The sequence below is a fragment of the Sphaerodactylus townsendi genome, linkage group LG04 (genome assembly GCF_021028975.2).
Source record: "Sphaerodactylus townsendi isolate TG3544 linkage group LG04, MPM_Stown_v2.3, whole genome shotgun sequence".
NCBI lineage: Eukaryota > Metazoa > Chordata > Lepidosauria > Squamata > Sphaerodactylidae > Sphaerodactylus > Sphaerodactylus townsendi.
The window spans coordinates 31,462,664-31,476,114 of NC_059428.1; the positions used below are offsets into that span (position 1 = coordinate 31,462,664).

At 38.9% G+C, this 13,451-nt stretch overlaps 1 protein-coding gene across 3 annotated transcripts in view; it reads right to left on the minus strand.

Moving 5' to 3' along the window:
- FLT1 (fms related receptor tyrosine kinase 1) overlaps positions 1-13,451 on the minus strand; it is a 122,797-nt gene that overhangs the window by 41,768 nt on the left and 67,578 nt on the right. For all 3 annotated transcript variants that reach the window (XM_048494633.1, XM_048494632.1, XM_048494631.1), the window contains exons 13-15: positions 10,260-10,550; positions 4,235-4,381; positions 1,934-2,065 (exon numbers count right to left, since the gene is read on the minus strand). In XM_048494633.1, coding sequence (XP_048350590.1) covers positions 1,934-2,065; positions 4,235-4,381; positions 10,260-10,550 — 570 coding nt within the window. The remainder of the gene's footprint in view (positions 1-1,933; positions 2,066-4,234; positions 4,382-10,259; positions 10,551-13,451) is intronic.

Below are 13,451 nucleotides of genomic sequence, written 5' to 3' on the forward strand. Positions count from 1 at the left end.
TCTCATAAACTCTTTAGACTGCCAGTTCCCAAGGCAGTTTACAATTACAAGTCTGCAAGAAATAGTTTGCCAGCAGCGTAAAAACATATAAAGGTATCATATGGTTGTGGTAAAGCCAGCACAATATGCAGAAAAAAAATGCAAGGTGAAGATTATCAGAAAGACAGAAGGGAAAAAAGCAAGCAAACTAATCAATCAAAGTCTGATTAAAAAACAGTGAACCATGAGTAAAACAAACAGCAAAATCTTTACCAGAAGAAGTAAATGAAGACGAAGATGACAAAAAAGATGATGAAGGCATTCAATTATTATGTTTCCTATCCACATACATATTACCAGGAAATCTGTCAATGTTTAATGTAGAGCATCATGGGACTTAAGCGAAGAAATGCATTAAATTGAAGCCCACTGTAGCCCTTTACAGTTGTGCTGATACTGTTGCCAGTGAAAGTGGGGGGAGCCCTTCAACCCAATGTCCAAACCTCTCCAGACCTCTTGCCTGGTAAGTTTCTGAAGGGAGGAAATTCCTGAGAGAATGGAAGTCCTCTTTTGGTGGCCAAGGGCACTGTGGCAGAAAATGCCTGAATAGAAATTTCAGCTAAACCTAATTCCTGTTCCCTTGAGGAAATCCACTGCATGACTTTTGAGGAAAAAGGCAGAGGCATATTTTGTAACGCAGAAAAGGCTGCCATGCCATTGGGAGACAGAGGCAGAGGACGCCTTCTCATTTCTCACTTCCTGTTTGCAGAGCACAGGATAAGGCTTCTGCTCATCCTCCCAAAATTAAAACAAACAAACAAAAATGCCGGCAGGGTGAGGTGAGAGAAGGACCAGATCTTTCCATGTGGGAGAAGATAAGTTAAAAGCAGCTCGGGGGGTATATTAGAATATTTACATGTAAAATGATGGTGGATATAAGATTATTTATAATACATTCATAAATGAACAGGACAAACAGAAAAATTGAAAAAATTCCAAGGTTCTTGCTGGTTCTTGTTCAGCAGTGACTCATTCTAGACAACTGTGACGAGGCTATTTCTCTGTTTGTGTTTTGTTCACAGTAACAAATACAAAAGAAACACGAATAGAAACTCTAAGGCAAATGGTACCTCAATTGGCTTGGCTATTTCTTTCCCCACTAATTATTGGGGGTGCTTTATCCATTTTTGCTTAGATGCATTTGGTTTGAGAATTTTTGATGCTTCATCTTCTGAAGTTATATTTTTGGGCTAGATGCCTTCTGTATATTATTGTTGTGGCTGAAGAAGACTAACTTGTGCAATGTCCCCTTTCCCCACAATGGTTGATATTGTGCCCTACACCAGTTATATTTGCCCTGTGCATAATCCAGGTCACAGGATGCAGGTTGCCCAAATTCTCTCAGTTTCTTTCTTTTATTTCTCTGTTTGTCCATTATACCATCCTTACTGGCAAGCCAGTTCAGGAGGAGAAGTAGACAGACAAGGAAGGCAGACGGATAACAGAAGACGAGCATAAAAAAAGCAAAATGACTCTGAAATGTAGTTGCAGTTGTTGGATCAGCCTTAAGATGGATTTGACACAATGTACTGAAATAAAAGTCACAAAAAAATTGACCAGCTTATCCTGGTTCTTAGCAGCTTGAAACAGGAAACCCGGCAAGTAATGTCTTCAGCGAGGCTAAATATATACTCTTCTTCTACCCTGACCCTACTTTTCTTGGTTTGCAGAAAAGCTTATTTTCAAGTCAGTATAAACAAATTCTGATCTAGCGTTTCCCTTTGGCTTCCTCTCTGACCTGGTGCATTTCCCTTGTTAAGGCTTTGTTTCAAAAATATCACAGCCAGTCAACAAAGCCATTTCACCTGTTCCCCCCAGGCCGAGCAAGATCATCGCTATGAAAAGTAACTCGGGAGAGGAAAAAATAAATCAAACACAATCAATGGTTCTGTACCTTGTACGGTGACAAAGGCTGAACTTTCCACCACTCCTTTCAGGTTAGCAGCCACACAGCGGTAGAGCCCTCCGTCTTCTTCTTGCACCCTTTCAATCAGTAGGCTCTGACTTCCTGGTCCTAATATAATACCTGTAGAATGAGACATATTTGAAATGATTCAAAAAGGTGTACGAAACTCTCAGCAATCAACAACAGCATAACCCAGCGGCGTAGTACCAAGCGGGGAGGTTAGTGATGCCCTGGGCGGGCACCAGTGTGGGGGCATGGTGGGGTGTTCTGGGGCATGCGGGGATGTGGTGGGGGTGCAGGGCACACACTTGCCCTGGGTGCTGTTCCCCCTCAATCCGGCCTTGGCATAACCCACTCTATAAAAAAGAGCTGTTGCCTTCTTAATGTGAGGCATGTAAATCTCCAGGGGGGGTCCCAGGGATCCACCAGAATTACAGCGCATCTCCAGAATACGTGGATTAGTTCCCCTGGAGAAAATGGATGCTTTGGAGGGATGCCTCTATGGTATTCGACCCCACTGAGGTCCCTGTCCTCTCCAGGCTGCATCCCCAAATTTCCAAGAGTTTCCCAACCTGGCTCTGGCAGACCTACCCCCCTCCCCCACCAGTGACCAAAGCGGGGGTCTGACAACCCTACTTAACAGATGGATATGATCTTTTCTCCAGTGTTTTGCATACTTAGTAACCAAAAATATTTCCATAATGGGTGTTGATGGTTAGAACCTGCTTGCTTGATGGTTTTTGATAGTTGGTGGCAATTAGGTAAGACACAGTCATTGGAATATAACGGGTAAAGGAGATGCAAGTCTGACTTAACAACCACTTCAGGCTGTTTTTTTTCTTCTTTATCTTTATTAACCTTTAATAGGCATAGAACTGGTTTTTTTAAAAAAAAATCAGTATTGCTTGAGTGGGTGCCCACCCTGGCCTCCCTCAAGTAGCAAAGAGTCCCCCCCCCAAAAAAAACTTGATTGTCAACCGAGGTTTGCAATACGGCTGCTAAATTAGCATCCTAAGCATATAAAACAACCCTCTGTTCACTGAAAATGAGTTTTTCTTGGAGAAAGCAAGACTAAAACTTTTATCAGCAGTGTGCTGGTTCTCCGTGGTCAGAGAGCTCTTGATGGTGATGGGTGACACTCATCCTTGGGAACTTCCCAAGGATTCTGAATCAAATTACAGGCTATTGATGAGGAGACAGATGCTAGTTTAGTGTTGCCTCGGTACTGAAGAACAAGGATGCTCCATTCTTGCTAAACCCCCACCTTAACATCGCTATGTTGTGCAAAATTCTCATAGAGACACCACTATAGCAGTTGTAGTTACTTATGTTGTACCAGCACAGGATCTAATGGTAACTACTGGAGTTATGGAGGTAGTAGAGTCTGTTGTACAGGGAGGTTCTTGGGACAGGAATCTACTGACACTATACTGTATCAAAACCTTTCTTGAATTGTTTTTTCTTTTGTAAAAGCATGGTGCTTCCTCCAGGGACTTTAGCAACAACAAAGGAAGTGCTGTAAGCATGTACCTTGGGAAAAGGCGCCATTTTCTAATATACTAAATCACAGTAACAGCTTGGCTCATTCCGCACATGCAGAATAAGGCACTTTCAAACTGCTTTCAGTGCTCTTTGAAGCTGTGCGGAATAGCAAAATCCACTTGCAAACAGTTGTGAAAGTGCTTTGAAAACGCATTATTTTGCGTGTGCGGAAGGGGCCCTTGTCTGGTACTGCTAACACTCTGCTTCTTCTGCTAACCAAGTCTTGCTTTACTCTGAAGCAGGATACAGCAAACAACAGCATGGGATGGTGGCTCAAGTGTAGGACTAGGATATGGGAGATCCAGGTTTGAATCCCCACAGAATTGACACCGAAGCTTGCTAGATGACCTTGGGCCAGCCATATTTTCTAATCCAAACCTACCTCTTAAGGTTGTTGCTGTGAGAATAAAATTGAAAAGGGAACAATGATATTGTAAGTTTGGATCCTTTCGGAAGATAAAAGTGGGATATAGATAGAAGGCTTATTTTGAATTCAATTTTCTACATTTCTGAACTTGGCTCCATAAGAGGACAATTTGGATATTTTAGTTCAAGTATGTCTTGGCTGGTTCTAGTGCTGACTCATATCACTAACAGTGATCAGAACAGAAATCACTGCACAATTACTCCCCAAAAGCACCCTAGCTACAAAGAGAGGCAGCCATCTGACTCTCAGAATTATTAAAATGAAATATGAGCTAGATTATATGGTATGTAGAAATAAACATGGACAGAAGGTCCACTTACCTGGTTGGTGCTGTATCTCTTTGTTGTTTTTCAACCAGGATATTTGAGGCTCTGGTAGACCATGAACAAGGCACTCCAGAGTAACAGAGTGACTGGTGTTGACTACCTGATCGGTGAGATTCCGCAACAGAAATGGTGCTTCCTGAGCTACAAAACACATGGACAGATCAATTAGTACAGTTACAAAGCAATTTACTAAAATAACAAAACAAAAACCCTTGCCCTATTCTCACGTGTGTGTGTGTGTGTGCTAAGCTTCTTAGAAGTGGTCATACTGGTCCCAAAATGATAGTGGTAGAAGAAATAAAATACTGTCTGGTATTGCCATCTGTCTTTTTTCACCAATGAAAAGGAGGTCAATAAAATATATATGCAAAAGAATATCCACCCACTACAGACTAAATAGATTTTTCTTCTTCAGAGAAGAAAACAATTGTTATTAATGATTGAGACCATAACAGAAACAGTCCAAGCTAGTGAGAGGTGGCTAATGTCTTCCTTCAGTCAAAGGCTATAGATGAGATCCAATGGCTTCTTCCACAGTTGAGGAATCCTTGTATTCTTGATGGCGGGCAATTATCGCCCATTCCATTGTAAAGTTTCATATGCTGACCCCAAGAGTACCCTCACTCTTGAAAGTAGCATTTTAGAGAACACAGTGGGCAGCAGTGGGAAGAAAGATATAAGAAAGATCCACTCGGATTCTACATAAAGAATCTATGCAGAATATAGAACTTTATTCCCGGAATACAATGTGTTACAAGTCACAATACAACTTGTTATTAAAGGGTCTATTTCCTAGAGATATAGCATAGTATTTTATGTCTGCGTGTGGATTGTTAATACTTATTCTTAGAGCACAAAATTGTTTAATAAATAAAACCCATGATCTTTTTGTAAACTAAAGAGAAGATGGCCTTTGAGGATTTCAGCTTTTGGTTCGGTGGAAAAGTAGATAGAAAACCACAATTGAAATCTTTCAATGGATCGGATTGTTTAAATTTGTTTGATTTTTTATTATGTTTGGGGATTGCATTAAGCTTATTGTTATTCCACAAGCCACACACCTTTACTAAACATGTTCTAATAAGAAGTTATTCAGTGTGCTGGAATACAGCAGTCAGGTGGTTTAATTCTGTACAACATGAATCAAAAATAGGATCAAGTTGATTTCCATGAGGTCTCTACATAGTCAGACTTGGCTCATCACTTAACCAAATTTTCCAAATAGATTTACCCCAGTTACAGCCATTTTATGGGATATCCACACAAACAATTGATGCCTTTGTTCATTCCAGGTTAAAAGAGGCCTGTCACTCCTTTTATCCCATCACAAATAGATTTTTCTCTTCTTTAGCTTTTTTTGAATGTTCATATAGCAAAGATCTTTTCTTTATATGTTCATTATTATTGGTTATTGCTGAATTTGCTGGAAGATAATTGACCACAGATGAGACAGTAGATTCTTGGGGGGCGGGAGGGGGGGGATCCAGGAAGTAAAACAGCTGAATAAGTCTACTGGAATATTAAAAGTTTCATACCTGTACTGCCATTTCACTTTAGAAGATGATGGCTGTCTTCCAGAAAGGATTACAGGCTAGATACTCTTTCTACCATAGTAAACGACATTTACTGGCAAACAAGCCAATCATTTTTTTTCATTTTTTGGGAAAAAACCATATTTTAATTTGACAGATCAAGCACAGCACTGGATTTGTTGTTACAAAGGCTATTTTCTTTATTTGTAGGAGGCCAGAATGTATCATCTGATGAACAACTATGGGAGATCAATTACCGGTGTTTGCAAGAACAACCCATTTTCTAAGGAAACAAGAAAATATCATTTTATATGTAACCTTAAGTACCCAACAAGAAAACTGAATAATTATTAGAAAAAAATAATTCCAGATCCTGAATAAAATCCCTGTTAAAGGCTTGTGTCAAAAATTTCATCCAAGTAGATTATAAAATGCTTGGTATAATGTCAAAGTGCTCTGGTATGTGGATATACAGCATCTCTTCAAAAGTTATCTGAAAAGTTTCTACATCAAATAAATTGACTACAGATCCTGCAGGTTGATATGTTGATGTCTTTTTATTTAATTTTCCTTCAATTTATCTGTCATCTAACAGCACAGTCCTAAAACTCTTTTAAGCCTGTGACTTCAATGGACTCAGAAGGGTGTTGCTCCAGAAAATCCTTTCTGAATCGCAACGATGGGATTAAGGCCAGGCCTTGCAATTTATCTATGGACCAATTATATTCCCATATCTACTCAGGCCACATAATTATAGGACCTCATAACATTAGCCATCGGTAAGTTGCTCATTCATTATTTCATGTGTGCTTTTCAGGGGCTCATCGCCCATTTCATCTGCTCATCACCCATCAAGCTCTATGCTGTCATCTGCCCACAATACAACGAGCACTTCAGCCTCTACCAAAAGGAAAAAATGGACACAAAAAGGCAATATCCAGAAACTAGGTGGGACGTCATTTCAATCTTGCAGAAAAGTTTGCTGCTCACTTGAAAGTTACCATTCTTCAACAAAGGAACGTTGAAAGCAGTCTGAGCCTTGAAAATGCTGAATTCGATCTTAGCTTCAAGTTTGATTCTATTTATTTTGATCTCAGTAGGCACTACGGTTTCCTTCTTCATTGTAGCTGTTAAATTAATTTAGCAATGCTATCTCATACATATTTAAGATTACACAGATGTGTCATAGATAATACTTCTTGCATGCTGTTGTCCCTCCTGTTCACAGTTTTTTCTTCTATATTCATGTGTGTATGTGTGTGTGTATGTTTGCGCGTCTTGATAAACAAACATCTACACCATAGCAAATTAGGAGGCAACTGAATTTTTTGTTGTTTATGAAGATAAGAAAATATACTGCCAGACCCAAGACCCATGCGTAACTCTCGGGTTCCACAACTTACTGTACAGAACAGCATATTAAAGCCACTTGAGATAAACAGTGAAAACATGAAAAAAGGGCACACAATCTGTAAATTATTTCTGATTAATTTTAATTTGTTTATAGCCATACACGTTTTTCCATATTGAGAAACACTCTCTTGCATTACTTGTCACATTCTTTGAATATTATAGTTGCCATAACTTGCTAATATTCCAATGCTTGATTAAAGCAAGAAACGTTATTCCATTATTTCTACTTGTGTCTACTGGTGATTTTTCACATGCTCCTCAGATTAGCTCAACCTCTTTTTACTTGAATTCAACAGAAATCTATTGTAGATTTCAGTTACAACCACATAACCAGCTCTGCATACAGTTAACAACGAACTCTTCCTATGTAACTCATACATACAAGAGAAGTTCATGGTGGGCTGTATCCTCTGTCCATAGCAATATGAAGGAAGCTACAGTGGAGGAGCAATTCCTCTGCCACAGAGGTTTTTAGTCCTAAGCTTTCAGTAGCAAGACAGAAGAAAACCCTAAGACAGAGACCCATTTCCCTCAAATATGATCAACAATGCTCAACATGTCCAGCCCCCTTGTTTTAAGCAGCTCTTTTTGTCCAACATTTCCATCACTTTAAGGTGATAGCTTACATTACAAGTTCAGTTAGGATTCTGAGACATTAAAATGCAAATCTAAACTTTAACACTACTTTAAAAAAAGAAGTGCAAATTTAATTTACAATTCTTATTTTCCACTTCATGATTAGGAATCACCAGTCTTGTGGAACAGGAAAGAACCAAATCCAGCAAATTTGTTAGGCGGTTGTGCATTGCAAAATGCATTGCAAAATACAATGCTACTGATATACGTTCATACCTTGCAGCAATGCTGGTACAATAATTAATAACATAGCTCATGACTATTGTAGCATTGAGCAATTTTAGTTAAGGAATGATTTGGTTGCCTTTCTTCCCATAAGATAATTTGCTATAAATCGTTATAGAATTCATAAGCAAGTACTCTATTCTAAACCATGCATCAATTTGTACCTAGGACTCATATGCCTATTCTTCCAGAGTCAGTACTCGGTAGATTGAATCCAACTATTCACTGCTTCATTTCTTTCTCTTCTAAGTCTTAAAGCCTTGTTTCCAGCAGCAATTATAAATTCGTAATGTCCTGTCACTTAGCCCACAGTGTGCCACAAAACATGTCCTTACATATAGCCACTATAGCAATAGGGACCTCTCAGTATTTTCCAAGAATACACAGTACTATCATTGTACTGTAGTTACCAATAACTGGGTTGGGTATGTAACTACATTTTAAAAAACACCCACAGAAGGTTGCTTTTTAAGAACAAAAGCTTGTTGCTGGAAGCTCTCAGAGTTGTATTGAAAAAAGACCTGCTGTACACAAGAAGGCTATAGGTGAAACTTCAAGACAGAAACCATTCTTCTTTTCTTTACCCTGACAACTTCCAGGTAGCTAATTGTTTTCATAGCATTTTCGGCTCCACAAAAACTGGCATGATGTGGAAATGCTATTGTTTACCCTTTCACACTCGACAAAAGCAATTCCCACGTGAACGACAAGCTTGGCTGAGGGACACAGTCTTGCTACCCTGAAGCAGGAAATGGGTGGGTGAGTTCTCAGGCACAAGAAATTGTCATGTTGTCACTCTCTGTTTTTAATAGCAAAGCCGCTTGTGTTCCCACTTTTACTGCTACTATTGTGACCTGCAAATGCTCGGCTACAATTTCTACATAATAATTAATCATAAATGAACCCCTCCCCAAACAATATAATAAAGATATGCATTGTAAAAAAATAAATTCATCAGATCTGTTAAAAATAGTAACTTCTTCCTTATACATATTTTTATAATACATAGAAACACCTTGAAATGAAATCACAAAAGAGAATTAAAAAATGAGTGCTTAAAAGGTTAGATTACTTTAATTCTCTGTCAGTAGTTTAGTCATTTGTAAATCCCCCCGTTAAATCCTATTACCATTTGCATCTTAATGAGAAATAGATGTGTGCATATATTTCCTAATATCAATGTAGATTTAGACAAATACATTAAACATTTTTCTCTGATGGCTGTAACCTCATCAATAGAGGGCATATATGTCAGTTCTAGTAAGAGACACATTAATTCCCTCTTAAATGCCAGGGAAGAGTTTTCTCTATTGATACCCTTAACAGCTGCACTTTTACTTGAAAAGAAACCAATGGGAGGGGAACTGGAAATGTTTCCCCAATTTATGTATTCCAAGGAACAGGGTTATTCCATGCAAACAATACAAGAGGGGTGTGCCTTATTTCAACATTTTTATTTCTTATTCTGCATCCTCAGAGCCTTCCCTGAGAAAAGTTGCTTTAAAAAAAGATTAATATATTTAATGTAGAAAAACAACTTCAAATAAATAAGCACAACAACTTGCTCAGCAGGCAATATTTATAAAACCACAAAAATCTTATTAATGTTAAAAAAAAACACTGTAGTCCAGTCAGTCTCTCCAACTGCGCCATTCTCATCCTGTACTGTACAATTAATTTATTAAATGTCCAATGTTGACCAAAGCCAGGCAGTTTTCTAACAACAACAACAACAACAAAGTTGTCAGTTTATGCAGCTTTGACACTTGGGAGGAAGTCGAATATTAAAGCCGAAGAGAAGCTGGGTCCAAAGTTTTTCATTAGCACTTGGTGAGAGACAGCAAAGAACAATACAACAGAACACACAAAATGCCATGTGAGGGGTGGGGAAGTCTTCCAAATCCGAACTTCCACAGCTTTGTCAAAGTGGAATCTCTCTCATTCACTCTCTGAGCCAAATTGGAAGCCCAGATTGGGATTGCTGTTTGATTGATTGGTTTGGATTGCTTTTTGTATTGCTACTCCTCCTTATGTTCAAACCTCCCATTTTCTGGAGGACCACAGTAGTAAGTAATCAATTGAGATTATAGGAGAGAACTTTGACTTTTAGCGAGTCCTTTAGCGTTTTATATTGTGTTGTGTTGTACAATCATTCCTTGTGCCCTTAAATCTGTGGATCCGTGAGAAAACAGCCTTTTTGTTACAGTGCTCACCTCTGACTGTAACATCTTTCTTTTGAAGCACTTCTTCGCCAGTGTATATATTCCTTGCTCTGCAGGCGTAGGAGCCTGAATGTTCAAGTGAAATGTTCTTGATGGTGAGGGTGAGGTCAATGGAGTACTCCTTAGTGGTTGCCTTTTTAACTCTTGTTTGGTTGTTAACTGTTCTTGGTAAAATCCAAGCAATGTCTTTGTACAGGAACTTGTTGGCTAAACAGGATAGCACCAGATTATCTCCTTCAATGGGCATTTTCTCTAAATTAATGTGGAATCCACTTGGCACATCTGTAACGAAAAATCAAAAGGTATTGATTCAGAGGAAATTTCAAAAACGTATTTTCTAGGAGGACCATCTTATCCTTGCTGTACCTCCTCCCCTACACTAATCCTTATGAAAGGGATGCCTGCTGCCACTCACTTCTCCCTGTGGACACTCTAGGGACAGCTGAGAATAACTAATGAAATTGCATTTGTCTATCCCTATGAATTGTCATCCCCCCCTCCCAGGAAAGGCACATTCTTAGGGAGTTCCCCTTTAACTTATTATTGCAGGAATGGCTTCCTCCTTTCCTTAAATGCAGGTTAGAAATGACAAACTTCCACATCTCCAAATAGAACTAAATAACAAACTGTGGTTCCTTGTAAAACCTTTCATTCCTGAGCTATGAGTCAGAAAAGCAGGATGGGTAAGCATGTGAGCTCAAAACTTGCAAGACTCTACTTCCAAAGATTTCCAAAACAGGAGCAAGCCTGTGAGCTCATACACTCACCCTTCTTCCTGTCTTGGCATACTTTGTTGTAATGTGTGGTGGACACAGCCAGTGTTTAGTATTGTTTCTAAACCTTTTAGAACACAGTATTTGCAATAGACATAGAATCTTTTAGCATATAAATCTGCCTAAAGGCCATTAAATCAGAACAAATATATACATCCTGAAAACCTTATGAATGATACTATAATTTGCATATAAATCCTGCATTGTTCATATTATACAATGGTTTAAAATGGCTGTGAGCTACTTCCTTTCAAGCACAAATAAGAATAGAAGAGTTTGGATTTATATCCTGCCTTTCTCTCCAGTAAGGAGACTCAAGGCGACTTACAAACTTCTTTCTCTTCCTCTCCCCACAAAAGACACCTTGTGACTTCATGTAAGTGGGACTGAAAGAGTTCTGAACAAACTGCGACTAGCCCAAGGTCACCCAGCAGGAATGTAGGAGTGCGGGAACACATCTGGTTCACCAAATAAGACTCTGCCACTCATGTGGAAGAGTGGGGAATCAAGCCTAGTTCTCCAGATTAGGGCCCACCTGCTTTTAACCACTACACCATACAGGCTCTTTAAATAACATTCTCAAATTGTATATTTCAGTCTAAAATACATTTTAATGGCATCTTGCATTATAAAAAATCTCCTTGGGCTGAAGGAAAAGTTTAAACTTGGCTAAGTGGAGAGGTAGAATGCAAGTTATCGTTCACTGGAATAATTCTAGAAAGATAACTATTAGTTAACTGAAGCAAACATAAACTAGAGTCCCACATTAAAAGCTAATTACAATGGTGTTAGAAGTGACAGAAAACTCCTGTTTATATTATCAATATATTGGATGATATCAATATATTGATGACACCAAGGTCTATATTTCTTTTCCCAGACTACCCAATGATTCTGGAGCTGTCCTGAGCTACCTCCTAGTTTCTATGGTAATACTGCTGAGGATAAACAGGTTTAAATTCATCTTGACAAGATGAAGCTGATACTGGTTGGGAAGGCTGAGACCTTGTAGGTAATGTCCTTCCAACATTTGATGGGAGTCAGCTGATCCTTGCTGATTCAGTTAAGAGACATAGGATTATACAGGACCCAGCATACTATTGCTGGAGAGGAAAGGTAATTCAGCTATGAAAAATGCTTACTTCCATTTTTTCTTGAATGGCTCCCAATCTTGACCTGGTCAGTTTGGGTCATGTGGATCTACAGCATGGTAAATTTGAGATTAGATCCAAAGACTACATCTCCCAATATATCACTGCAACAGCTTTGCTCACCTGAGCATACTGGGTAGATACTGTCAACTATTCTCTGCTACTGAATGCAAGTTTTCAGATATAATCGGGTGTGAGATCTTTTCAGTTCATTGACTTCTACTGAAGGACGGCAGTGTGAGATTCTTTATGCTATCAAATGTTATTGCATGATAGCTGCCAGATGTTTCAAACAAACAAGAGTTACTGAAATTTTTTTGGAATGACAACACTGAACATTAAAAAGTTGGTACCGTATATACTCGTGTATAAGTCGAGTTTTTCAGCACATTTTTGTGCTGAAAAAGCCCCCCTCGACTTACACATGAGTCAGCTGTATTTTAAAAAATATTTTAGGGTTTTTACTTTGTTGGCTGCCAGGGGGCGCAGTTTTTAGGCTAGCAGCACCAAAATTTCAGGATACCATCAGAAGATACTCCTGATGATACCACCCAAATTTGGTAAAGTTTGGTTCAAGGTGTCCAAAGTTATGGACCCCCAAAGAGGGTGCCCCATCCCCAATTGTTTCCAATGGGAGCCAATAGTAGATGGGGCTACATTTTGAGGGTCCATAACTTTGGACCCCCTGAACCAAACTTTACCAAACCTGGGTGGTATCATCAGGATAATCTGTTGCTGATACCAGCCAGGTTTGGTGATGTTTGGTTTAGGGAGTCAAAAGTTATGGACCCCCAAAGGTGGTGCCCCATCCCCCATTGTTTCCAATGGGAGCTAATAGTAGATGGGGCTACATTTTGAGGGTCCATAACTTTGGACCTCCTGAACCAAACTTCACCAAACCTGGGTGGTATCATCAGGAGGGTCTCCTAAAGATACTCTGAAATGTTGGTATTGTTAACATAAACATTCCTCCCCTGACCAAAAACCAGTTTTGAGATTTTAACTCTTATTTTATTTATTTATATTTATTTATTGGTTAGGTTTATATACCGCCCTCCCCCGGAGGGCTCTTGTGTTTTAGCTTGGTTGAACTAAAGGTTTTAGCTTGGTTGAGCTAAGTTTTTTGTACTTTTAAAGTTATTGTTGAGACCATATTGTTTTTGTTGACTCCCTTTTCCACTTACAGAGCTAGTTTACTGTTTTTCTTTGAAATAAATATTCAAAAAAATTTAACCTACTGATGCCTCAATTAATGTAAT